The sequence below is a fragment of the Leuresthes tenuis genome, unplaced genomic scaffold (genome assembly GCF_036924035.1).
Source record: "Leuresthes tenuis unplaced genomic scaffold, fLeuTen1.0.hap1 SCAF_9, whole genome shotgun sequence".
Taxonomy (NCBI): domain Eukaryota; kingdom Metazoa; phylum Chordata; class Actinopteri; order Atheriniformes; family Atherinopsidae; genus Leuresthes; species Leuresthes tenuis.
The window spans coordinates 3797511-3825115 of NW_027325363.1; the positions used below are offsets into that span (position 1 = coordinate 3797511).

Sequence of the window (27605 nt, forward strand, 5' to 3'; positions counted from 1 at the left end):
CCGACTCTGTCAGAGGTGACAGAGTAGAGATAGAGTGCAGGCATAGAAGGAAGTGCAGAAAGATAAAGTGCAGAGATAGAGGGGGTAGGGAAGTACAGGGTAAGTGCTAGGATAGGAAGCATCTAACTTCAGAACCTCACATCCTGAAGGTCATTGAGTTATTTTCCTTTATACTGAGAAATATTGCAACAATCAAACCACCTGTGTCAGCTAACCTCCTGGAAACTGTGGTCCACACCTTGATGTCTGCTTGTTACAGTTATTCCTCTTTACTTGTCTCACTCAGTCTTCTGTATCCCATCTCCACTTGATCCAGAGTGCAGACAGTCCCTCATCTCCCCCAGTTCCTGCCACCGTTTACCTGGAAAGTTCTGGATAATTTTATTATCATCCCTATTATCTGAGGGGAATCTGAAACATTTGCTGCTAATCTGTACTAATATCCAGTGTTAATTTATGCTTTAGATTAAAACAGCTAGTTTTAGGTGGTGTTTCTCAAAATTAATGGCAATCTTTCCCTGTAGAGTTGGGCATTATTTGACTTTTTGATTTATCTTTTTAGATCGATCTAAAATGGGACAATGCTATTTGTTAGCTAACCTATTTCTTCTGTAAAGATGTGACTGAGTTTGTAAAACTCCTCTCACCAACAGGGGAGCCCTGTCCACAGACTGCCGCTGTGGACGACTGTCCTCATTGATGCCAACTTATTGACTTTGATACTTTTATTCCAAAAATGCATCAAGGGATTCATTTATCGGGACAAACTCTAGCTACTTTCTGTTTAAAAGTGAGCAGAACACCACAGCCGGTGAGACGAGATGAGATGTTCCAGAAAACTGGAATATTTGTTGAAAATATGAGTTTAATAGGTTCTATGTTGTGTATCAGCATCCTTTGGTCACAGTTTCTCAGTTTCTGAGATTTTAATGGCAGTATCTCCATCGTAGCTTCTCAACAGACACATCTGATTATTTCTTTTCAACAAAGAATGAAAGCGTTTAACTGTTGTTTCATCACTGTTTGACTCTCTGTCTGATATCTGAGGTCAAGTTTAGAGGAGAATATGAGACCAGCTTCAAGAACTAGGGAACATATTTGAATAAGAATAAAAAACATCAACTGCTTTTGCTTTATACTCGCTATTGAATTCAAATCTGTATTCGTGAGTGTGGATGAGTCAGAGAGGGGACAGAGATGATCCCTATGAAACTTGCTTTTTGATTTCATCAGGTTGTAATCTGCCTAAATGGGCCACAGATGAATAATCCGCTGTGGGCGGTTTGCCTTCTTTAATCTGGCCAGCCTCTGGAGAGTACATGGAGGGGATGATGGTGGACGATTAGGCTGGAACAAGTTCAAGATGAGAGAAGTGAAGTGAAGGCTGCAGACTTTGTTTATGTGAGGGTGCTGAGGTCAGCTGCAGCTCATGTGCAGCAATAGAAAAGGTATGTGAAGAAAGAGATGAATAGCAGTTATAGCAGTTCAGAAGTTTATTTTTCTTTCAGTTTGAAGCAGTTAGCCAAACTTTGGATTCTACAACTTTTCAAGTGCCTCATAAACATTTGGATCCTTTTGGCAGGTCTTTATCTGCTAAACCTTTACTGACTTTGTTCCTCAGATCTACATCATTTACGTCTGACCTTCTTTGTAGCAGTTATGATGTCAAAAAAGGCAAAAAGTGGCAAAATATTCTTCCCAAAATACAACTGATGTGTGTCTTTTAACTCTGAGTTCACAAAGATGTAATGAAGGGAAACTGTGCCTCCTTTTTTTTACCTTTTCATCCCAGACTGGTGGTTCAATCTGCAATGGCTCGCCTGGTCTTCCTCTCTCTTAATATCTGGTTAAGACTCATGTTCACTTTTGTCTGAATTATTTAAACTTGTCAAGAATCCGTTCTGCTCTCCTACCCAAAGAAACTCAAAACCACTGAAGACAAAGCTGCAGCGGTGAAGGAAAAATATCCACATAATACAGCTGAGGCAGCATTTTGTGTTCAAATGTCCAGGCTGCAGTTATACTTTCATTCATGCTTTTTTAGTATTTTTCTCATTTTTTACAGTCTGCTTTCATTGTGCAGCCTTGATGTCTTTCAACACTGCAGCTCCATAAAACACCATTTCAGTTTTTATCTCCACTTGATTATGTTTAAAGCTCCAACTCACAATGTTTGTGAGTAAAGTATTAACCTACTTTTCTCAGTCTTTTACGGAGATCCAAACTTAAACTCTGTTCTCCCGCATCCAGATGACACCGTGTCAGCGAGCAGTAACATGGACATGGAGGACCGGGTCTCCCACCTGGAACAGAGGCTGCAGCTGCAGGAGGATGAGATTCAGCTGCTGAAGTCGGCTTTGGCCGATGCTCTGCGCCGACTCGGCTACTGCGAGGAGCAGAGCCACGGGATTCAACCAGGAGGTGCTCACGCTGGGAGGAGACCTTTGGCCACAGCAGGTTCAACACCACCAACAAAGGGTAAGTGCTGCCCCCTATCAGCGCTCGTTTGGTAATTTTACTCCATGTCTCCAAACCAAAACTAAAAAAACTAAATTATCTCTGAGAATCAGAATGACATGGACCTGGAAACAGAAGATAAAAGCTTCTCTGCAGTCTACATTTCACTGTTCACTCTTTGTTATACATTTCCTCTTTTGATGAGACTGATGACGGCGTTTTACCTTCCAGTGCGTCAGCTCCTGCAGGCTCTCCCCTCCAGACCTCTGAGTAACGGTTATGTTCAACAGAAACGCCTTCTTTCCTCCCCTTCATCTCCAAAGAAAGAGGTGCTGCAATCCAGTAAGAGGTACGATTTAAAAGAAAATAACTAAAAAAAAGAGCGAGATCGACTGCAACCCCTTGCAATGAATGTGAATTCAGAGGAAAAAGTTTGTAATTTGCATTTCTAAAACAAATAATGGCACAAATCTAAGTGAGAGTGCAGTTAAAATAGAGCTTAGCTTGCAGAGCTTAGAAAGATGTTGGACTGGGCTGATTGACAGGAAACATGGCCCCAACAAGAGAGCAGTCAGTGGATTATAAAGCTCATTGAAGAAGGTAATTCAACTCAGAATGTGTCAGAAAGTCAAAGAGTCAGAGCTCTGAGAAAGCTCTCAGAAATAGAACTGTAAGACACTGACAAAAATGAGATTGTCATCCAGAAAATCCAAATGTAAACCATCACTAACATCTAAAGAGAAGAAAACCATGTTAGAGCAGGCTGAAGAGAAGCAGCCATGGACTGTGGATGGTTGGATGGAAGTGAGATTCAGAGATGAATCACAGATCTGCTTTGGACAAGGAGATGATGCTGGAGATTTAGTTTGGTCCAATGAAACATAGGAAAATGACTGTATGAAGAAAACAAGCACATTTCCACCATCACTGATGATGTGGGGTTGATATCAAGTAAAGAACCATCGGACATGGCAGCCATTACCTCTACCGTGAAGGTACATTCCAGCATTCAAAAGGAGGTTTGATGATGCTGAGCTCATTTTTCAGGATGATAATGCATCTTGTCACAGAGCGAACAGCGTTCACACTTTTTATTCAGGAAAGACCTATCAGCTCAATGACATAACCAGCAATTAGTCCGTATCTCGGTCAAAATTAGAAAACAATTACGCATGACAAGGCTCCATCCTGCAAAGCTGATCTGTCAGCTGCTGCACAAGAAAGTTGGCGCCTGATAAATGAAGAATATTGTTTTTCATTAGTGATGCCAAAGCCATGATTTTCAGCGATTTAAAGAAAGTAATGCAGCTCAAAGAGTGGCGGATCTTTTATTATTATAATGCAATCTTTTAGCTAAAGGTTTCTAATGTCAGGATACACACAGCTCACTCCCGTTCTCTTTCCCTTCTTCAGAAAGAGTATGTCCACAGAGCGGCTCACTCTGGTGAGGAGAGAGATGGCCGCAGAGAGTCGGAGTCGTACCACCTCCTCCAGCAGCTCCTCCGGTGGAAAAAGGTAGCAGTCGTCATCTGCTGGATTGTATACAACCATACACTGCGTTTCTACATCTGTCAACAGCCCTTAATATTTGGGACTGGTCGTTGAGTGGCTGCAGTGTAACCTTCTCTGTTCCAGTGTTGCAGTGAGAGAGACAAAAGAAAAGACAGGAAATTCCTAATTTAGCTTAACAAGCTGAAAGCAATTTTTGTGTACTGTGGTCAGAGTTGTGGAGGAGCTCAGTGAGTCACTCAGATTGTTTTAATGAGCTGTCTTACTGCGGCCCTGTCTGTCTGTAAACAGACTGTTACATCAACATGCATCAATGCGAACACAGTCTGTACCAGTCAGGGAATTTAACTGAGTAGGTGAGTGTTTGTTCAGAGTGAAACTAAGTAACCGATCATTTTAGACATCACTTTAATGTGCTGGCAGCCCATGTCGTGGGCCGCTCCCTCTCTCAGTGCATGCGGGGTAAGCTTCATCCCTCATGATGACGCGATCCAGGATGTACTGCCCCCATTTTAAAAAGAGCTGGGATGATGTCTGAAATGTGATGTGACCCGTATATTTAACTGAAATATGCACAAAGACAAAAGAATAAATATTAAAACTGAGAAATGTTACATTTTGAAAGCACCACTTTTCAAACAGGTTGGCTCTTTGGTGCAGCCTAGAACCAGTATTAGATAGCTATTATGTTCAGCCTGCATTAAAAACAGACACCTTTCTGTGGTGGAAATGCTGCCATCTAAATTAATTTTTTAAGTGCAGGCACAGCATTTTTCAACAAAACAGTTCCAAACCCCATTCTGCACATGGAAGCATGGCTTCTTAGTAGAAGAGAGAAGGTGCCAAACTGACCTTCCTGCAGATCAAACTGTCACCTGCTGAGGGTCCAGGCACAGTTCTGCTGCTGTGCAGCTTTCTAAACACAGGTAGAGATGCTGTCTGTTGCTGCCAGCTGTGGGTGGTGTGGGAAATATGAGGGACAGCCTGAGATGAGTGCTGCTCTTGATGTGTTTGTGCCCTGCCAGAAAACACAGACACGGTGATGGAGTGAAACTCAGAAGTGTTTAATTCACTTTCATGCTTCCTCCTCTTCATGATGAAATCAGTTATTGGCCCCCTTTCGGCTCATGCTAACTATCAACCAATCAGCATATCTGATATTTTTCATAGATGCAACTAAAGAATTGGGAACAAATGATGTGTCTTTGTGACAGGCTGCTAGTAACAAAGTGCCTAAAGATCCAATTTAAAATGGCTTCTTTGTTAAGTTGTCTGTTATGTGTCGACACAACACTGGTTCATCCCTTGAGTTAGGAGCTTTTTTTCTGCCTGAATGGTTCATAGGTCAGAGTTAAGTGGCTTAACAAAGAAAAAACACATTCCTCTGAAAATGCTCACGTGCAAAATGTTCACGACTGGAAATTAGTGAAAAAGCAGAAAGTGTCCAAAGAAAAACTCTGAAAGAAGTTTCAGAAAGCTGGAGAACTATTGATCAAGACCATATGGAAAAGTAACAAGAAAGCCTGGCAGCTTGGAAGCAGAATATAAAGAAATGAGGGCTGAATCAAGACTTTAGCACAGTCCTGTATTTATTCTAACAGTTTCTCTCAAACTATCTTTTTTTCATCTTGTTATTTTCCATTTACTTTACTGTTGAGAACATAGTCCCCCCTGCTCTCTTCTCCTCTCCTTTCCTATGCTCTCCTCTCCTTTCCTCTGCTCTTTTCTCCTTTCCTCTGCTCTCTTCTCCTCTCCTTTCCTATGCTCTCCTTTCCTCTTCTCTCTTCTCCTCTGCTCTGCTCTCCTCTCCTTTCCTCTTCTCTCTTCTCCTCTGCTCTGCTCTCTCGTAGCTTTCTGCTGATGGATCAGATTTCCTGACGTTCTTGGTAAAAGGGAGGTGTGGCCAGTGGGTAGAGAGGGTTTGGCTGCACAGTCAGGAACTGTTTTCTGATTGGATGATGGTGGCCTTAAGGCTGAGCTAAAAGTTTGCTTAGTGAAGGAGGAAGTCGGTGTGTTGCTGGGGCTGTTGAACAGGACAGAAACCACTCCGACCGCTCAACACTCTTGACTGTAACGGAAACTCTGCAGACATGAAGAGATCTACCAGGTAAATATCAGCTTTATGGTAGATAACGACTGGCAGACTGTAGGCAAAGAGCTTGTTGCTGAAGCTTTTGGAAGACAAAGTTTTGCTTTTACTGGTTCAGGATTTGTGTTTAGAAAGTGTGTATCTGTAGCCTCTGGATGATAAAGTTGTAGCTTTTTTAAAAACCTAGATTTCTGGTGGCACACCCAGCTCTGCCCTCAGGTGTGTCACAAATATATGAATAGATTAGTTTTTTATTTGATTGCTAAAATTCATCCTTAATCAACTGCAGTTTTCTCACTCTGAGCAGAGCTAGTAGTAGTTATTCGTGTTGGTCTTGCTTCATGTCTGCCTGGGGAGTTTTTTTTATGAAACGGTTGTCACGCAAACAGTTTGATGCAGAGTTTCTCTTCTGCAGAGCTGTGGGCAGCTATGGGGAGGGGCAGCTGCACAGTTACATGAATAAAACAGAAGCAGGAGTCAGTCATAGATCAAATGACTCAAAATACAAAATGATGTCAAAATAATGTTACTTTAGTAGTTGAAACAATAAAGAAAAATGCGATTTCAACTGTTTGATACAGAATCTGCATTTAATTTGATCTCACAGGTGAAAGCTCCTTTTTGGGCCATGAAGTGGTTAAAAAGCTATTATATGAGCTTCAAATCTGTCGGATTATGAAAGGCAGACGGGTGAACACGATGTGACAGAACAGTCGCACTGTTCAGCACATCTTTCAGTGATGCCAGAGCACAATGACAGCTTTGCACATGTTCAGGTTGAACTGGCCACCTCACATCACTTACTGTGGTCTTATTTGCATGAACTGCTTTGACTGCAGTTATGTTCCTTGTATAACATTCACTTGAGTGCTTATGAGTTTATGTAAACTGCTGCAAAGGGAGGAGGCCGATGCGGCTGTAGGACAAATGTTACAACTATTGACGCTGCTCGCCTTGCAGATAGCATTGATTGAACTTCCTGCTTAACATGCAACAAACATACTGACCGTGTGTCTAATTGAAAACCAGCATTTTGCACCACAGTGAATTAGTAAACCGCACCTTTCCTTTCATCTAATAATGGGTGCATTTAAAGTTGGATTTAAAAATAATCCTTTTAATCCAGGAGTGCTGCACAGAGGTGGGTTGTTTTAGAGATGTGAATATATAAGGAATGATTGGTCAATATCACTCTATTTGCATTTGTTTTTAAAATCTCTTTATGATTAAAAAAAAGCAGCCTCCCACTTCTAACCGTGAACATTGAAGGAAACTATTGAAAGAACAGAGGTCAAAGGACGGCTCATTTCCTTCAGTCAGTCGAATATTTGTCTAAATATTTTCCTGCATTGTCTCACCACCTGCTGTCCACTATATTATAGTCAGGTTTTAGTGTATACTTTACATGAGTTGAGTGGAAATGTGAAGTAAATCAGACGTTTTGTGTTCAGAAGCTTGACTGCTGCAGTACTTTAGTCATTATGGATCAGTAAATGGATGTTCATTCTCCCACAGATCGCACAGTTCATGGGCTGCAACCCATTACTGATACCGCAGAATCCATTTCCTCTTTGCATGTATCGCTGTAGTTTCCTCAAGATGGATGTAGCTCTTTCACTAGGCTTCCAGCCAACATATGAAAGACGGTGATGAGCCTCTGCAGATGCTAATTAGCAGATACTCTATTTTAGGAAAGTTTTCTCAGTCCACACCAATATTTAACGTATTTTTCCTTTTCCTATGGTTTCATCTCTCCTCTAAGTTTCATGACATTTGTCTTGGTAGTTTTTTTTTTTGTATATTTTTGCAAACAAGCAGGCAAACAACATCAATCATGGGTCTGTTGACTCTCATCACGGCAAAAGAACAAATCTCTTGTATTCACTGTAATGAATCAAGCGATGGATAAACTGTGTCATCTTCACGACTTAAAGTGTTAAAAGAGTTAATTTATTCTCATTTGTTGAGTGCAAAAACAAGAGTTAAAGTTAAATACAGACAAAACGGGATAAACAAAATGTAATTACAGACCGCAGGCCCTAAAGTTCTGCTCTGATTTACTGCTCACAGTTAACGTCTGTGCTCTCGTCCATCGTGTTTTGAAAAGACAGACGCAGACCTGCGGTGACTTACATCTGCGCAGAATCGAGAGTGATGCAGGAGTCGCATGAATTCTGATTTGACCGTACAGACATGAAAAAAATCTGGTCTGTATCAGATTTCTGATCGCATAATTTGATAGAAAAAATGTGATTTTTGCTGTTCAGACTGACATGAAAACATCTGCTTTGGGCCACATTGGACGTGCAGTCTGAACGTAGCCTGAGTCACATTACGGCCCTTTAGTGGTGGCACAATTTCACTGTGAATGAAAATAAGTGAAGCAGTGAGTGGACCGGATAAAGATGGTGGACAAAGTGAAATGAAACATCTGAACTGTTCGAAGGAAGGAGGAAGGATTCGTGAAGAAGTGAAGCACGTCAGTTGTTGGTTGAAAGCTGTTGCCATCACCATGACAGCTGGTAAACATGACCTGTTTGCTTTTAAAGAAATGTGTGTTGATTCTGCAACTGTTGCAAAAACATATCCAGCTTATAACTACCAACAGTTCTTCTGCTATATTCTGACATGATGCAGGGTCTCAACTGCTCATTGGTCCCCTCTGGACCTTACATCTGAACTCGGTGTGTTTTCAGCGTGCAAGCATGCAGAAAATCCTAGCAACACACTCAGTGCTGCATGTTAATGAATGTTCTGTTTGTGCGTCCCCTCTCCTGGGAAACCTAGAAGCTCACACTGCCGCTGCATCAGCTTTGGATTCAGAGTTATATGGCCTGTTCAGTTGCCAGTTACCCAGCATGCCCTGCACTAATTGCTGGTCCTGGATCGATCTCAGTCTGTTATTGGTTAGAGCCGTACCACGCCTCATCTTCCTGGCAGACCACTCACACACACACAAACACACACAGTCCAGGAAACAAACAGGCCTTTATGTGGTTATATCAAAGAGCCGACACCCTGCCTGCCTGGTGGGCTCCAGCTGCCCAGAGACTCAACAGACACCATTCAGTTCTCAGTCATTTGTTCACTATTCAGACTGTCCTTTAATCTTCTTCAGATCTGTCATGTTAATTCAAACATGCATACAAGCTCTGATCGCTGATCTTTTGTGACTCATCAGTGTGCTTGTTGCTTAAATAGCACCCATTGTTGATCTCTAAAACGCGTTATGACAGAACTGTTCTGGAAAACTTTCATGAATAAATGTCACCTGGTGTCTCAGTGCTGTGAGGCTCCTTTACTTAACTCTTAGTCTGATAAATATCAGGACAGGTTGACGCACGTGGTTCATCCCTGTGGAGTTTTCCACAAAGCACAGCTTTAACACAGCCTGTTGTGTTGCTTTCACTCCACCTTTCCTCCTCTCGCGTTTCCACAGAAAAACTCTGTCCAACGTGTCCCTCCTCTGCTGCTGAGCTTTCACTTTCCCGTCTTTGCCCTTTAAGTCATCAAGCTTTACCTGCTCCTTTAATGCCACAGTGATATCTAGCTGTCAGCTGATTGGTTGACAGCATCCTGACAGGTTGGGCTGAGTGGCCAGCATGCACTGAAATGCTTGTGTTCTGATTAGTTGACAGATAGCTGATTCAGGAACAGCTGCAGTTTTGGCTGAGCTGCTGCAAAGCCACGGGACAGCCACAGCTTTAGATTGACATATTTAATGACACATTGTGGCAAAGTGGCCCACTCAGGTGTCATTAGACTTAGTCACCACATTTTTTGCTTAAAGATGCACGGAGCTTTTCTGCGCGGGATGGCAGCCACATCGTCGCCACCTGTGGTAAATCTTCTGTATACGTGGCGACAATACAAGCTCGCTGTTGACTTTGTCTGCTGATGTGATCAAAAGGCACAACATGAAACAGCTCAAGCTTTTACTCATGCTCCCTGTTAGTCAAATCCAATCTGAGCCTGAGGGGGAAATGTATTTACACAACATACTAGAAAAAGCCTAAAAATGATTCTCAAAATGTAAAACCGCTGAAACAAAAGGCCACTTTTAGCTGTCCTATGTAGAGAAATGTAATGGATCTGTCCACAGTATTGTGAGCTATAGAGAATAAGTTAGGAAACAAATTTGTGATGTTGTTTATGAATGTTTTAATTTGTTGCATGATTTATGGTTGTCTGATCTTTCCTGAAATTGTTGCTTAGATGAAATGGATCCCCCTACAATCTCTCCATCCCATGAGACAACAGCTAGCAGGAACAGGGATGCACTTACTGATCAGCCTGTTATCAGGATAAGATCATTTATAGTCAAGTTATAGTAAGTTTATATTTGGGATTTCCGGTGATGGAGAGAGGAGAGCATTGTAGCCTGGTGCAGTTCTGGAAAGAAAATAATATTATTTAAGGTTATTCTTCTTTAGAGTTTACTATGAAAACTGCAGTTGGTGCATCGCTAAGCAGGATGCATCCATTTTAACAGTTTAAAACACCACCACCACTTAGTCTTACTCTGAAGATACAGTGATGATGCATCCTTTTACAAAGATCTTTAACTATCACAGGTCATAGTGTAAATCCTTCCTGGTGCTAATGTCCAACTATGTGATTAATCAGCTGATTGAAATAAGAATAACATATTTAAAATAAGATAATACCAACGTACTAGTTCAAAACAACTTATTTAATTTTCTCTGTTTCCCTTCTAAATGTGAGTCACACTGTGAAACATCTCATCCTGCACATCAGTCCTCACAGCAGACATCTAATCGATTTTTATTTCCTCTGTTTCAGCAAATCCAAAGAATGCACCTTCAATGCAGGTAAAGCAGCATTTACTCCCTTTGCTTTGTATCTGTGTGCAAGCGTGCATTAGTTATCATGTCTCACCCTCCAGTTAGCGTTACTTTGAACTGCTGGAAAGTCGATGAGCAGCTGCTAATGTGTGAAACTCCAGCAGGAGTCCTTACAGTACTCGAAAGTGCTCGTTGCTGTCATTTTTTAACCTAAAGTTAAAAATCACTCATTGAGATGAGTACAAACGTCTTGATATCATAAAACTGCTCTAAAAGTAAAGATCTTCTGTAGCTGGAAAGTGTTAAGACGGGGCGATGGAACTGCATATATCTGAGGTTGTTTGAGCTTTCCAAGCATCCATAAGCTAATGTTAAAGGTTAAAGGTTAATGAGGGCTTGGCTTTTCAGGTTCATGATCTTTCTGTGGACAAACACTGACTATTTTCCTCTGCATCCTCTCTCTTCTGCTTGATTTTTACTGGGGAAGGAAAACAGAGAAGGATGTGTACAATATGTTTATCTGACTGTAGCCAGGAAACAATTTGGAAAAAATTGAAGATTTTGTAAAATCCAGAACAAAACACCTGCTTGTGGAAGGTCAGAAAATGTATGAAACACAAAGCTGTTGGATTAGTGGAAAGGGATGACAGTCTGCTTGTATCTGTACTGAGATGATGTCACTCTCTGAGAGGAAACGTGCACACACACGTGAGCTCGACCTTTCTTTCTCTGTTCTTTTCTTTCCATTTAATCATCGATTGCACCTCTTCATCCCTCTCTTTTCCTGCAGAGGACGGCTACGTGAGGATGTTCCTCCGAGGTCGCCCTGTCACCATGCACGTCCCCGACCAGCAGAGGGAGAGCTACAGCCTTGACCAGAAGATGGCGCTGCCAGACCACAAGCTCAAACTGCAGTGGGTGTATCCTCCAAAGAGAAAGAGAGAGATTTATGGACACAGGCAGGACTGTGTGGATGGATGACTGAGATATGAATAAATTATAATTGGGGTTTCTTTTTATAAACTAATTATCAAACTTTAGGTCAGACATGCTTTAACTTATCCCATCAGACCTACTTGGATTATCACCTAAAGTGTTTTCTGGCCTGAACTTTTCATATCACTCTTGTTTTTTATTGATCGATAACATAAGACCTTCCACCAGCTTCCGCCATCTTCCCTAACTAAAGCATGGACCAGGTACGGCTACCGTGGTCGTGACTGTCGCTCCAACCTCTACCTGCTGCCCACAGGAGAGATTGTGTACTTCAACGCCTCGGTGGTGGTGCTGTACAACACAGAGGAGCAGCAGCAGAGACACTACCTTGGCCACAACGACGATGTGAAATGGTGAGAAGGCGGATAAGACCATGTTTTAACAAAGCTGCACGATTTCCTGCACAGCCCGGCCTCTTCCACCTACTCTGATCACATGCTGTACTGACTCGTGTATTGTGTGAGAGATTAGTTGAAGCAGAGACACACTGAACTTTAAATGCTTCATTTGACTTTTTTGTGAGCATCTAGTGAAATTATTCTCTTCACAACGTTTGTAGACAGGCTCAGAAATGTGTGGCTTTATTAACTGGCACTGGTTGACATCCTGAATCGGCTTTGTCCCTGGAGCCATGGGGATGTAAACACTAAATTCCCCTGGGGCATGCTGGGAAAGCGACGCGTCTCTGCAGGGAGTCAGCTGTTCTCTTCTCTCCCACGCCGTCATACTGACTCCTCGTCTTCTTGCTACTGTAAAGATCCCCTCGTTGTTAGCTTCCTTTTAATCTTGTTTTTTATTCTAGAAGCAGAAAGTTGTTGCACGACAGATATTTGTAACAAAAAACTTTCTGAGTTTATATCTTTGATGTAGCGTTTCTCCAGAGCATTTGATGCCTCCTGTCAAATTTGAAAATGTTAATTTTATGTGAAAAACCTAAAAGATAGAAATGCGCCATCTTCAGCTGCAGTGTCATGGTGTGTTTGAATGTACACACATGCACTGGAAAAGCTTTGATTGTCACACATTTCCTCAACAAAAGCTAATGTTTTGTATGTTTTTCTTCTTAGCTTGAGTGTGCATCCTGACATGGTTACCATAGCAACAGGGCAAGTGGCTGGAAACTCTAAAGATGGAAAGGTACAGTGAAATCACACTTTTATCCTCCCGCTGTGCATTTTCCTCATCGCTAAATATCGAATTAAAGTTTTTCTTTAATTCATATTTCATAAAAAAAGAGCATTTAGATTAAAATAGTTTGTATGAGGAGAAATAGAGTAAAAATGTATCTTTTTATTCTTATCCCACACATATATATTTGCTTCTCTAGCACAGTGTTTCTTAATGGGTTCTCATCTCCGTCACTCTTCTGTTCAGCTGCTGGCTCCCCACGTTCGTGTCTGGGACTCTGTGAGCCTCAACACGCTCCATGTGATCGGGATGGGCGTGTTTGACAGAGCCGTCACCTGCGTGTCTTTCTCCAAGTCGGTAAGAGGCGCCTCAGCCTGAGGAGCTGACTGACAACTTCACCCTGTGCTGTGTTCAGTTGTTCAGAATATTAGCTGAAATAAAAAGCTGCTGCTGTGTTCTTGCTCTGAATGGAAATGTAACACTTTACATTTTCAGAATGGCGGTACCTTCCTCTGTGCTGTGGACGATGCCAACGATCACATCTTGTCCGTCTGGAACTGGCAGAAGGAGAAGCAACTGGCTGAGGTCAAGGTACTCTGAGGCAACCAGTCCCTGATCTCCTTCATGCAGCAGCATCATTACTGATATTATCTGTTTGTTCTAAACTTTAGTTAAGAACCTGAGAGGATTAGAAGCATGAACAAAGGGCTATAATTGAATTAATCTGGTACATGCCTTCTGTCCCTGCAGTGCTCCAATGACTCTGTGCTGGCCGCTGTGTTTCATCCCATGGACACAAACCTGATTGTCACATGTGGGAAATCCCACCTTAACTTCTGGACCATGGAGGGCAACACTCTCACCAAGAGACAAGGCTTGTTTGAGGTACGGCCATTAGCCTGTAGACAGATCCAAACCTTGCCGTTGTAGTTGTCATGTAAGGACAAGAGGTTAAAACAACTGTAGTCTTTCAGCACATTTTTGTACTTCTTTCTTTCTAGAAACATGAGAAACCAAAGTATGTGTTGTGTGTGGCATTTGCGGAGAATGGAGATGCCATCACAGGAGACTCCAGTGGAAATATCTACATCTGGGCCAAAGGTAGAGCCTAAATGAGTCGTAGAGATCCATGAAATTTGGAGATTAAATCTAACTAATAGTCAAACTACTCAGAATGTAAGATTGTTTTTGTTGAAAGCTCAGGAATTCATATGGGATTACGTTCATCAACATAACCACACAAGATGTGTTACTGAACTGCTTTGACTTCCAGGTGGTAACCGCATCAGCCAGGTGGTGTCGGGGGCCCACGAAGGGGGGATTTTCTCTGTTTGTGTCCTGAAGGATGGCACCATGGTGTCTGGAGGTGGGAAAGACCGCAAGGTGGTGCTGTGGGACCACAACTACAGAAAACAGTCTGAGATGGAGGTAAGAGTGCTGGAGCTGGACTGTTTAATTCAGAAGCAGGAGGATCAAAAGTTGTGTTGCTTAAGAAAGTGTCCTGGTTAAGAAAGTACAATTTGGGATTTTAAAGAGTGGCATCACGTTGTTACAATGTTTTGATGCTGTCATACAGATGAATAAAGTGTCCAGATGGGAACATGTGAGCTTTATTTGACCCTCTGTGATGTGTGTGTGTCCAGGTGGCCGACTTGCTCGGTCCCGTCCGGGCGCTGGCTGAAGGTAAACCAGGAGAACTCTTCATTGGAACCACGAGGAACGCCATCATCAGGGCCGCCTTTCCCAATACCTTGACCCCTATTGTACAGGTAGCTGCACACAAAAGTCAGTTTATTTTAACATTACAGTCCCAGGTGTGTTGGCTAAGTTCTGCGATGTGTTTCAGGGTCACACAGATGAGCTGTGGGGGCTGGACATCCATCCCTCCATGGAGCAGTTTGTTACCTGCTCACAGGACAAACAGGTTCACCTCTGGGACACCAACTCCCACCAGCCCCTCTGGAGCAAGACCATCGAGGTAAGGAGGATGGTGAAATGCAATGAGCATTGAATCCAAAAGCTAAAGAAATTACAAATGGTTCCCTGCTTCCTCCTGTTCCTCAGGATCCAGGGAGGTCTGCAGGTTTCCATCCCAGCGGGGCTGTTCTGGCTGTGGGCACCATGACTGGAAGGTCAGCCTTTCTGCCGTCTGACATATTTCTTTTTTTTTTGTATTTAGGAAGACACATTGAATACAAGATAACAACTTAAGCTATAATGTATTATTCTAGTTTTTGACAGTGGTTTGTTAGTCTTGGTGCAAATCTGAGATAATTCATGGCTGTAAAACTACTGAAGAACATTATCTTAAAATTTCCCAAATGTCTGGCCCATGTGTGTTGCAGATGGTTGGTGCTGGACACCGACACTCGAGATCTTGTTTCTGTGCACACAGATGGCAATGAGATCATTTCCAATGTCAAATACTCGCCAGGTAGTCGCCACATCACCCACACAGTGCCATAAAACACTGAACTGTCATGCATCAGTTTTCTGGGAACTGCACCGTTAACTCTGAGCTCACTGTGTCTGCAGATGGAAACTTTCTGGCTGTTGCTTCCCATGACAACTTTGTTTACATCTATGCTGTGACTGAGAATGGCAGAAAGTACAGCCGCGTGGGGAAATGCACTGTAAGCTCAAATATTACGCTTAAAGCTTAAAGCTTAAAGAATAAAATGAAATATTGCTGTAAAGCTGCTGCTTTAGTTTATAGCCACTGAAGGTTAAAAACTAAGCTTGAAATGGAAATGTCTGTATCGTTACTGTTAAACTGCTCAGAATATAAGATCCTCCCACACTGTTTGGCTTCCTCCTTCCTCAGGGACACTCCAGTTTCGTTACCCATCTGGACTGGTCCACAGACAGCCAATACCTTGCCACCAACTCAGGAGACTATGAGATCCTCTTCTGTAGGTCATCCTTCTTCTCCGTCCACATGTTCTTTAATTATTTTCTGTTTTAATTCATTTAGATGGCACCAATTAACAGTTCTTATTTGTAACTTGCTACTCAGCTAAAATAGTCAAACTCTTGACTTAATGGAACATAATGAATATTTTAATGTTTTCAGGGGAGGCATCCAATGGAAAACATGTGACCAACATGGATACAGTGCGCAACCTGGAGTGGGCCACTTCTACCTGCACCCTGAGCTTCAACACCTTTGGTAGGTCATTAAAGCTGGTGTTCTTAAGATTGATTCTTATTATTAATATATTGTGCATTTTTGGGGGGAGTTGGCTGCTTTTCAACACAATCATCAAGTGATAAAACCAGCCAACAAAGAAAGCGGAAACGGCAACAAGAAGGCCGTTAAAGCAATAAAACATTTTATTTCCCTGTCTCCTGTATGAACACATGCTAAATGGAAAAACTAATCAAACAAGACACAAAGTGACCACAAAAAGACTTGCAGTAGGGAATCAATGTTAGCTAGTTCTTTGCTTTTTGTCTTTGTGCAGAAAGCTAAAGCTAATGACTTATGTTTAAATTTAATAATACATTTTATCCCATGGATACTTGGCTGATTAGCTGGAGGGTTAGCATTTCATTAGCAATATGACATATAATACATGACGCTGACAGTAAGGAATCAGTGTTGCAGAGTATTTCTTTTAATAAATTTCAGTGGTGGGGGTGCTTTGGTCTGTCTTTGCCTTTGTTGACTGGTTTAATGTTAAAATGCCTGTATGCTGAAGGTTGGGTGCTGTATTATAAAGACGAGTGAGTATTCAGAGATGTTTTTAACCCTTTAACTAAACACTTGACCTCAAGGCAGACATTTAAACACTGTGCTGCAGCCCCCTCAACAACCAAGATAAGCAGAAAATACATTAAGCTGCATCAACAAATGTTACACTGTGGCAGCTCTAATGACAACCAGAGCTTTTTAAACTAGTCATGGTCAGATGAAAGAAATATTAGCTTACATTCAAACCGGGAACCTTGATGCTGTAAGCTAACAGAACTAAAACCCCACACATCTGCGCCACCTAATTAATTTCATTCCAGATCCTAATTCTATATAATCTTTAAACCCAATATCCCAAATCTGTTCAATTCTTTGTCATCTCTGTGTTTTTGTTCTGTCTCGTTGTTTGTTCAAAGATGCAGATGATTAAATCTGTCAGTAATAAGGATCTTACTTTGTAAGTCACCTAAATACAATCTCAGAATATTGCCACACAGGATATCTACTGTTGTAACTTGCCCCGGTTTATCATGTGATACCACCAACAAACAGTTAGTTTATGAATGCCAGACTCAAACATACAAGATGAATATGATCTGTAGCTCTGTAATTCATTGTATTTCAGCTTGTTGTATGTTGGCCTTTTTCTTTGATTTCATGTTTTGTTTGTGCCTGTTTCTGTTGAGCTACTATAAAGATGTCAAAGCCACACTGTTCATATTTGGGATTCAAAATTTGGGATGCAAGTCCATGCATGAATTGATTTACCAGATTAACCAGTTACGCGTTTGTGCCACGAGCGAGACTTCAATCGTCATCGATCGTGGGATTTTTAGGTGAAATGCTGCTTTCTTACTTAATGTACGCTTCGGAGCTTCACTATTTAAAACTTCAAACCTCCTGGAACAGTGTAGGTTTTACCAATCTGAAACAAATCCAGCTTTTTACGTCTGTCATCCATCCCTCTGTCTTCCCCTCCAAATGCTGACTGACTGTGTTCTAGTTTAAACAAGTGCACAATACTCTGTATTTTGCTGCAGGCTGAAACAGAATGTTACGTTTGTAACTATTTGTCTGTCTCCCGTTAACTCTCCTGCTGTCTTCCTCACTCTGTTTGTCTCCCAGGGATTTGGCCAGATGGTGCAGACGGCACAGACATCAACGCCGTATGCAGGTCACATGATGGATCCCTGCTGGCCTCTGCTGATGACTTTGGCAAAGTGCACTTGTTCTCCTTCCCCTGCTCTCAACCAAGGGTCAGACACAGCCACTGACACACGATTCACTTATCTGATGGTGTATTCATGAGGCCTTTCGACTGTTTCCGATGCTCCATTTGCTTCCACACACATGCAGCATGAACTTTTGAAGAGCCGAGCAGCCACACTGTTTATTTTGAGCCCACATTTGATGAAGTGTTAACGAGTGCTGTAAAAACCAAAAACTTTTAGCGCGGCATCATCACCAGACAGATAATGAGCATAATTTTTAACAGGTGAGAGTTCTGCTCCCAAAAATCAAGTTTAGGCTGTCCCACTTTCTTTTACAAGTGTTTATCCAAACACATTTAACCAGTGTTGTAAACGTAATTATCCATTCAGACTAAATGACCTCCATTAGCTCAGGCACTCAGAAGCAGCAAATTGTTGCAACGTGTTTTTAACTGTCTTGAACCGGCTTTGAACACTCATGCAAAACCAAAACGTGTGTATACCCATCATTAATAACTGAATCCTTGTTTAATCTGTATGACTTTCCAAACTTCTGGCATCTTGATCACTCAGACTACTCCACCTGATCTTTTTTCTGAAGATTTGTTACGAAAGAAGAGATAATTCCTGTAAAATGTACTCAACCTGTGATGAGAGGCCTGCCAGATGTTTACGGTTACTTTCTGTGATATTTAAGTAGTTTTCTGACTTTCCCTCTGCTTCTCCCACATTTACAGGCTCTGAGTCACGAGTACAGTGGCCACAGCAGTCACGTGACCAACGTTGCCTTCCTGCATGATGACAGTCACCTGATCTCCACCGGCGGGAAAGACACCAGCATCCTGCAGTGGGTGGTTGCATAGGCAACACTTTACATCCCCAGAGGCAGGGATCAGCACCACTTCTGGGCCCTGCCACCTCCTCACCACATTACTCCCCTGCCACCAGGTGGCAGCACCCCTCTGTGCCTAACGGGAATTTAAAAACAGCACGCATAACTTGGTCATCCCGCTGATGTCACACTGAATTAGATTATGAGTATCACTGTAATTAATATAAAAGTCTTGCTGTTTGTAATGGATTGTAGAGAAATGACTTGTTGTAATGCAGAAAGTGAATCTTGACTTGTTCCCAGTTGAATGATGCAGATGGTGACCACATGATAGACCTGTGACTTTAGCATTAGTACTAACTGTGCCTAAACTACATTCGATTGAAACCCTTTTAATGGGAATTCCATCTATTTTAACAGACAAGCTTGCTGGCAAGTTTTCAATGCATGCTACACTAATATCTTGTGGTATTTTTCTGCCATTGGTTTCCATTAATTTCACTAAGAACTCATATAAAATCCAGCAGTGGTTACAAAAGAATTATTCAAAGATTTTTGTATCATCCTGACTGAATGGAAACCAACTGGTTGCTGAATAATTAGAAAAAAAATACCTGTAAATGTCAGCAGAACAGCAAGAGGAGCTATGATGTTAATCATCCATGATTTGGAGTGTCAGGATTACAACATGGCCCTAATTTCATCAAAAGAGATTATAGTAGATGCTTGTGATTTAAAAAATAAAATCAGTTAAACCTTCGAACTTGTGACAAACTTGTGCAGGGATCTTGTACAGCAGAATGTAAACCCATCAAAGTGTGAGATTCCAGAGTCGGAGAGCATGAAGGAGGAATCAACTGACCTGTCTTTGAGCAAAGTATGATTGTTTGAAATCCTAAAATAGATGGCATTCCTCATTAGAATCTAATACAACCCCTCGCCTTCTTATCTTTCACCCTTCAGTCCTTCAGCCTTATTTCCAAACTGTTAAGGTGCAGATTGTAAGTATTGCTTTTGGAGAAAGAGATCATTTCAAAGTGTCTGTTTCATTTGACCTTTGCCCCCCAGGCTGCTGTGTTTGATTGTACTACTACTGTAACTGTGCTGAGGAGGCACTAGATGGCGCTACAGCGCAAAAGAATGAGCATGACTGAGGCTGCCCTCCTGCTGTAGATGCTGTTAATGGTCTCCAGAGTAAATATAGATATTATGCAGTATATCCGAGTGGCTGTGTTATTTTAATATTTAGCTGTAACGATAATGGATGTTATCATTATTATTATCATTATCATTCTCATTGTGGCACTTTTAGTAGTTGACAGAGAGGTAATGTAGGCTGCTGTGCTTTGGAAGTGAGCTTGTGCTTTGCCTTCTTCTGTTTTGTTAATAAAGTTTTTTACCCAAGTACCCTGGAGGCTTTTTTCCCCAGAAAAATTAAGTATTCATCCCTTTGAATAAATTTCTGTTTGGCACATAAGCCGGATTGACTTTTTTCTAATTTTAAATCCGTTTTCATGCTTTTTTAAATAACTTTTTTTGTGGAAAAGGAGAAACAAAAATGGACAGCGGTCGGTGGATAATTTAACAATTTGGTGATGTACTGACAGCCAACAGGTGTCGTGTTTAAAGGTGAATTATTTCAGTTTAAATATCAGATCTCAGAATAGAACACGATAAATTAAATTCTTCTGAGTTTGGGAAACACTCTTCTTCCCTCTTTTCCATTATATTTGCTGCACCACTGTGTCCACTGTGTCTATCTGAATCCTTCCCATCACAGCAACAGCTGAAAATCATTTTATTTCACCCTGTAAAACCTTTCAAAATCTGTTTTATGTGTTTTTGGCTCTGAGGGTTAAATTATATTATTATATATTTTTTTATGGCAGACATCAGGGCAAAATGAACACTGACATTCTCCAACAGATGGACTGTGTAAAAAACAAGATGTGCAATATTTATCATTTTATGATGGTGTAAAAACTTGATGAAGTAGTTAAAGACTCTCACTGCCATGGATTATATTTTTGCAACATATTAATGAAACTGAATCTTTTTCTTTCTCATGCAGTGAAAGTGGTTAATACAGCCGTCAAAAGTAAAGATAATTCCGATATTTATTGCACATTTCTAGAGGTTATTTGTCTCTTCGGTCTGACTTATCTTCAAGGCTTCCTTAACTTTTGCTAGTTAGACGTACAAAGTGTTTAAATCTTTGGTGAATTGTCAACTGAACAAGGCGGTTCATGATGTGAGAGCTGCTAACTCTGACCCTCGATTTGGTGCTCATGTAAGAAATGTTGTGCTGTGGAGACCTGGCACTGTGTGGATGATGTTTAGTGCCGGTGAATAAGGTACCAAACCTCTCAACTACTCTGAAACTCCAGATCCAACATGCAAAGGCACCTGATCTCACAGTGATTTCTGCCTAAGAGTGCAGCCTTTATAAGTTTATTTGGTGATAATTTAGAGACATTAATGCTTTATTTAACATGTTAGAAGCAGAATTTCTGTAATAAGAATGATATGCACTCCGTTAAACTCACTGAAATAATGTCGGCTAAGAAAACAACGAGTTCAAGAAGATATTTAAGCTTGAAAACCTTTTTGGGTAAATTGAAATGAAAACACTCATGTATTATTTACTTGCTGTATCCTGTAGAAATAACCTTCCCATGTCCCTCTGTAAACTGAGTAAAGAATAACTTTACTATGTATGTCTCTTCATATATTAGGATGTAAAAAATAGTTTGTTTCTGTAGGTTTTATGAGCTCTGTGGGATTTATCGCCGACCTCACATTCAAGAACTTCCCATACAGTAAAAGTAGGAATGAGAGACATAGGATACCCTCAACTTTAACATAATAAACAGAGAAACTGAGGACCGGGGTGACACAGGGGACGTGGAAGAGGAGGCAGGATGAGGTCTGCACAAACCTTAAAGATGGAAGACAAAGACATCAGAAGTCTTTTGGCATTCAGAGGGTCACGGTAACACTTTAAATTCTTCTTTCTTCATTCTTTTTTACACATTTGCAGCGCTGCCACGTCACACTTTCCTCACATTCTCTTCATTTTCTGAAAGTAATATACAAACTGAATTTTTTAAAACGCAACGAAACATCTAATCTGTAGTTTTTTCATCTGTTTGCACCTTTATTTTACAAATATAACCACAGAGAAATGCTTTTCTTCACATGTTTACATAAGACTAGAAATAAATTGTCACACAAAAAACAAAAATACATGTAAATATTATGTTAGTTTGATTAAAATCGTACAAAACACGAAGCTTTCAAAAACCAAATCAAATCACTTCTGCATGAGTACACTCAACAAGATTAAAATGGGTCTAGGTGCTCCATACATGCTCAAAAGTTCCATCTTTTTGTAAAAACAGAGATGTGTAACTGTATAGTAATGCAGACAAATACCCAATAAAGCTGCAGTCACATATTTTGCTGTTTAGTTTGATAAATGGGTAAGAATGTCAGAAACTGTGGCTGAAAATCAGCCCATTAAGGATGCGTATCAACTTCTCTTAAAGCATTTTCAGGCTGTCGCTCTGCTCTAATAAAATCCTGATTTTCATAACCGCAGCATCATCTGAAAAAAATCTCCATTCAAGTAACTTAAAGACAACGTTTATGCTGCAAATCATGCCACAAATACCACGATCGCCCACAGAGAAAGTTATTAGCAGCAGGAATATCTTGAACGTTTTCTGACCAAATTCCACAACATTGGAGCCTTTGACATAAATCAGTCAAATACTCCATTCTGCTCCTGTGCTTGTATACAGGAGCAGTTACAGTGGTTCAGTTAAATGGCATCTTCAATAAGAAGATTATTGAGCTGGAGTTGGACTCAGTTGTGCATGTAACTGTTCTCAATGACCAACTTCATTTTATTCAGAAGTTTTGTACAAATCCAGAATTTAAAACCAGCAACACACTCAAGAAAAGTGAGGAAGTAGGCATGTACATAATATATACATATATATTACTATATATATATAGATATAGATATATATCTATATCTATATCTATATAAATACAATATATATAATATATATACATGTAACGGACTCCTGAAAATTCAGAAATCACCAGAATTTGGTTCCAACGATATTTTTGGCTCAAATCAGCTTATTTGAAGTGAAGAAACTGATGAGATAAAGTCATAAAATGACTTATTCAGTTCAAGTACTGATCCCATAACAGTGATTTTTTTATTTCACTCTACCTGTTTGGTGTGAAAGGAAAAATGTATGAGATATATAAAACATGTACATGAGTGTTATTATTGTTTTTTCTGATGGGAGAAGAGTCGTGAGAAAAGAAAATGCACTGATTTGTTCTCATGTTCCCTGTGACACTTAATGAAATAACACAGAATGGAAGATTCTGACAGTCTGGGATCAACAGTGAGTGAAAGTACATCCCTGAGGCTGTCGCGCTCTCAAACGCAAACATGCGCCGCCTCAGATGGCATTACCCTGACTAGCATTCAGTTTCAGAACTATGACGCTGTATACCTTAACATAACCCAATCCAACTTTTACAGATAAATATATATCATATATAAATATATATTCATGAGGACCTGCTACTGGTTCCCAGAAAGGTGGCTACTCTCAACACAGTGGTAGGATACACAGATTTATGTCCCCATAACATGTGTACAATTCTAAGAGGCTTGAATATCTGGTCTGAACCCTCTGAGACAAGCTTTCTGTCATTTCTTTAAGGAGTCTTCAGGAATAGTTCTCCAGGCTTCTTGAAGGACATCCCAAAGCTCTTCTTTGGATGTGGGCTGCCTTTTGTTCCGTTCTCTGTCAGATGATCCCACACTGCTTCAATAATGTTGAGGTCCGGGCTCTGGGGAGGATTCATCCCTCCATAAGACCTGTTGCCACTGATTTTCAGTCCACTTCTTGTGTAATCTCAGTCCAGTCTTGCCTCAGTTCTGTTCTCGTGTTTATCTTTAAGTTCTGGCCTCCGCTGCTGCCGCTTGTCTCATCAGCCACTTCAGTGTATAAGCTCTGTGGTTTATCTCCATCTTTTTCAGATCCTCGCTGTTGTTTTTCTGTTTGTTCCAGTTTGTTTTCTGTTTCTTGTCGTCTCGTTATCCTCTGGTTAGTTATGTCTTTTGTTTTTTTCTTTCATAAGTTTAGCCTCTGGTTATCCAGCCCAGTTGTGTCTTTAGTTTGTTTAAATAAAGTCTAGAATCTGAATAGCGACAGTTTCAAAGTATGTTAACCCCTCATGATGCTGTCTTTGAATTAGCCCCAGTTCTTTCAAGTGTATTAAAAATAAGCGACTTTTCAATGTTGGGCCTAAAGAAATGGGATGTAAATAAATCTTCTCATTTTCAGGGCAAAGTCACTATGACACAATCAGGACACAGATCTCAGCCACTGCCATCACTTGATGTTGTCCTATTTATCAGCAGCCCCATTGCAGTCAACAGGCTATATCAGTGTAAGCCCGATATATATTTCAGCATCCCCAATAATTCACAAAAAAAGGGTGAAAACATCTCATTTTAGTACTCTCAGATATTTGATTACCTCACAATGTCGTCCCAGAGGATCCCACTCAGTTTTTTATTGTGTATCTGAAGGTTTCCCATCAAACTGTTAGGAAATGTAAACTATTCATTTGTGGTGCTGGAACTCACATTTTCCCTTTTTTTCTATATACATCAGAAGAAAAAATCCCACAGGACTGTCATCTGGAAGACCCAAGTTCATCACCAGTCTGGACTATCACTTAACAACATCATGTTTTTGGTTTTCATTAAACCTTCTGTTGCATGTTAGAGAATCTTTCATTTCAAGGTGACTGGTCCTGCCCCAACCACACAAATAAATATGTTTAGGATAGTCCAGCAGCCCCAGAAACCATCCTGATAACCATTAACTAATTAGTAATAAATCAACAGCTAAGCGTATACTTAAACTGACAGCAAATTAAAGGGTGTACCATCGCATGAAAAAAGCCTCTGACAAAGTTTACAACATACAAACGTTATCGGACTCCTCAGCATTTACAGATTTGGACTTTTATAAGACTTCCTCCTCCATGCAGGGGCTATTGTTTGAATGCAACTGCATCTGCATCTCATGACTAGCTGTTTAACTCAAAAGTGATGCACTCCTGTACAAATCATGTAAAATCTGACTACAAAGTAGAAGCAGAAGTTTTAATTTATTAGCAGGTTGGACATGGTTTCCTAAAAATTCTGCACAAGCATTTTGTGTCAATTCAACCAGGGGTTCCCACATAAAAAAAATCTGCTCAAAACTGTCTGAGATTTCAATATTTTTCCTTAAAATGTAGGACCTATCTGTGGAGATATGAAAACTTGGGTTGTGTAGCTGGGTTCTTATGTAGAAACTTTTTAACAGCATCATTTCAGAAAAGCAGCATTCATGAACCAAATCCAGATGTGCGACTTTGTTGCAAAAAGTGTTATAAAAGGTGGGTTATACTGTTCAAATGGGTCTGAGAAAGAGACTGAAATACCAAGAAAGCTGAGGTTAAAACAAAAGAAAGAGGGAGTGGGAGAGAGGAAATGCTTGGAGAAAGGGTCAGGAATGCAGGTTGTTTGATAATCTTTTCTCTGTGTCACCAGGGTGTCTGAGCTGCTGCCAACGGCCTGTTGAGCCACATGTTGATGTATGGGGTGTTGCTGCGTAACATCAATTTATGTGCTGGTCAACCTGCTGAGTATAAAAAAAACTGCATGAGGGCTCATTTATATACAGTAGGATTCCATTAGCTGCTGTACAACAGTATTACACAAGGAAATACAGTATTTCCATATGCAAGCAGGAGAATGTCCTGAACGTTCATTCTTTTACGGTCTTCTTTTACCTGTCAGTCATACCTCAGTAAATAACTGGACTCTGCTCCTGTGCATGAATACTGGGACATTATTGGTGGTCCATGTTGGGCTACAACCATAGCTCGACTCAGCTATGCATGTAACTATTCTGACTGTGAGAAGGTCTCTTTTAACTCAAATCTCGATGTTTTCTCAACGCCAACCAGGTAGTTTTCAATGCCTACACCTACCCAGCTTGCTTCTCCTGCGCAGACGTTACCAAATCATTTTCAGAGCCAAAATCTAATAATTGTTAATGCCTCTGCATAACCAGGCAATTTAGGTGCCCAGACCTGACAAAGCTGTAAATTCTGAAGTAAAGAAAAGTCATTTTCTTCTCTTTTAAAAACTGCCAAAGACTCGTCTTTTCTGAACTGGGTTGACATTGACCAACTGAGTGTAAGGTACTAAATTAAAATGAAATTACTCAAATACTGAATACCAGCTGCCCAGGACGGCAGCTGACTCCTTAGTCTTACAGTATACTGCTGTTTCAGACCTACCCACCTCACAGAAAATCCACCGAGTTGTCATGAAAAAGTCATTATAATGCTTTGTGCAGCCACAAAAATGCTTTCATCTCTGCATGGCGTTCATTTTGTTGCTGTTTCACAGGCCTGGATCCTCTCCAATGTTTAGGAGACTCCATCTGTCTCAACAGAGCTGCTGCAGGCTGATGGGTGTGATACTGTACATGTGGAGAAACATTTTGATGTGAGCACTTTGGATAACAGTGCCACAAATGATACAAAAGAATGCATGTAAACTACTCATGACTACTGAGAACATAGTGGAAAATCATTTCAGGAAAATGACCTAATTCCAATTCTTGATTCATTTGCACTGTCACTGATTTGATTTAAAACCAAGAGACCATTTGATACCATCTATCACATTTAAGTGATGTTAGCAAGCAGCTGTTAATGCAAAAACGAGGGCAGGGTACAAAGCACATCACTAAGATGGGATGATGCAGTTGCACACTGGATCAAGCCAGAGGCAGGCAGGAACAAAGAGAATATCATGCCTGTGTAGTGTCATCACTGATGTGTCAAACAAGAAATATGGGCAAAGTTATTTTTAAAAAGAGAAATAAACCACTAAACTGAGAACAAGCTGCAGAGAGGCAGCAGTCCAGGTCAGTAAAGACAACACCACAATACACACAGTCTACACTAAAAGTAATACAAGTATAACCACAACATGAATCAAAACAACAAAACCTCAGTACATTTAATCATACAGAGACAATAACTTCCTGTACTTCTCTGAAAGATGTGGTTCTCAGGCTAATTTCGGAGCAGACCATGAATAGCTTCATAAAAGACACTATGCCAGTGTTTGAATCTGCAGAAGCACAGGGCAGACAGTCCAACTGGAGCAGTGTGCAGTGATGTGAGAGGGTTTTAAGGCTTGTGATGAACCTAACAGCATTTAATGCACGTAAAAAGCATCCCCATAATCCAACACAGATGGAAAAGTGGTGGCAACAAGTTTCTTCTTGGCCTTAAAGGAGAGACACGATTTGATTCTAAAGGAAAAAAGGTTTTAACTTAAGGTTTTTCACCAGTTGCTGGATATGAGGTGTGTAAGAGAAAGAAGGAGAGAGATTTTTAAAGAACAGGCATTTTTCCTTTGAAGTTGATTTGTCCATAACATGCTTCAGTTATTACACTCTGAGTGCGTAAGTGTGTGCAGACTGATGAGAACAGGAAATGCAGTGCAGTATACTCAGATCTCTGTTAGTCTTTCATGTAAAAAATAACTCTCACGATATCTAACTTTGTGATAGAGTTTCCAGTCAGGAAACTTTGACTCAAACAGTAAGAGAAGAAAGAAAGAAAGAAAGTACACAGGGATGTTGGAAGTGGGGGTGCTCAGGGGCTGCAGCACCCTCCTGGCAGGTGGCTGTAACAGCCTGGTGAAAATCTAACTAAACAAATTGATGAAAAAGTTAGATTTTCACCGAACAGTTGTGATCCTCCTGTAGAA

The 27605-nt window shown here is 40.8% G+C and overlaps 1 protein-coding gene across 1 annotated transcript in view; it reads left to right on the forward strand.

The window, feature by feature from the left end:
- The window catches only part of eml2 (EMAP like 2), a 29493-nt gene extending 10013 nt beyond the window's left edge, over positions 1–19480 (forward strand). Inside the window, exons 2-22 of the mRNA XM_072391926.1 lie at positions 2251–2478; positions 2689–2806; positions 3871–3972; positions 10859–10887; positions 11651–11780; positions 12060–12209; positions 12924–12993; positions 13231–13341; positions 13480–13575; positions 13735–13869; positions 13986–14085; positions 14258–14412; positions 14628–14753; positions 14831–14962; positions 15049–15116; positions 15330–15418; positions 15520–15617; positions 15809–15896; positions 16058–16153; positions 17804–17934; positions 18627–19480. Coding sequence (XP_072248027.1) covers positions 2251–2478; positions 2689–2806; positions 3871–3972; positions 10859–10887; positions 11651–11780; positions 12060–12209; positions 12924–12993; positions 13231–13341; positions 13480–13575; positions 13735–13869; positions 13986–14085; positions 14258–14412; positions 14628–14753; positions 14831–14962; positions 15049–15116; positions 15330–15418; positions 15520–15617; positions 15809–15896; positions 16058–16153; positions 17804–17934; positions 18627–18752 — 2378 coding nt within the window. The 3' untranslated portion in view covers positions 18753–19480. The remainder of the gene's footprint in view (positions 1–2250; positions 2479–2688; positions 2807–3870; positions 3973–10858; positions 10888–11650; positions 11781–12059; positions 12210–12923; positions 12994–13230; positions 13342–13479; positions 13576–13734; positions 13870–13985; positions 14086–14257; positions 14413–14627; positions 14754–14830; positions 14963–15048; positions 15117–15329; positions 15419–15519; positions 15618–15808; positions 15897–16057; positions 16154–17803; positions 17935–18626) is intronic.
- The last annotated feature ends 8125 nt before the right edge of the window (positions 19481–27605 follow it).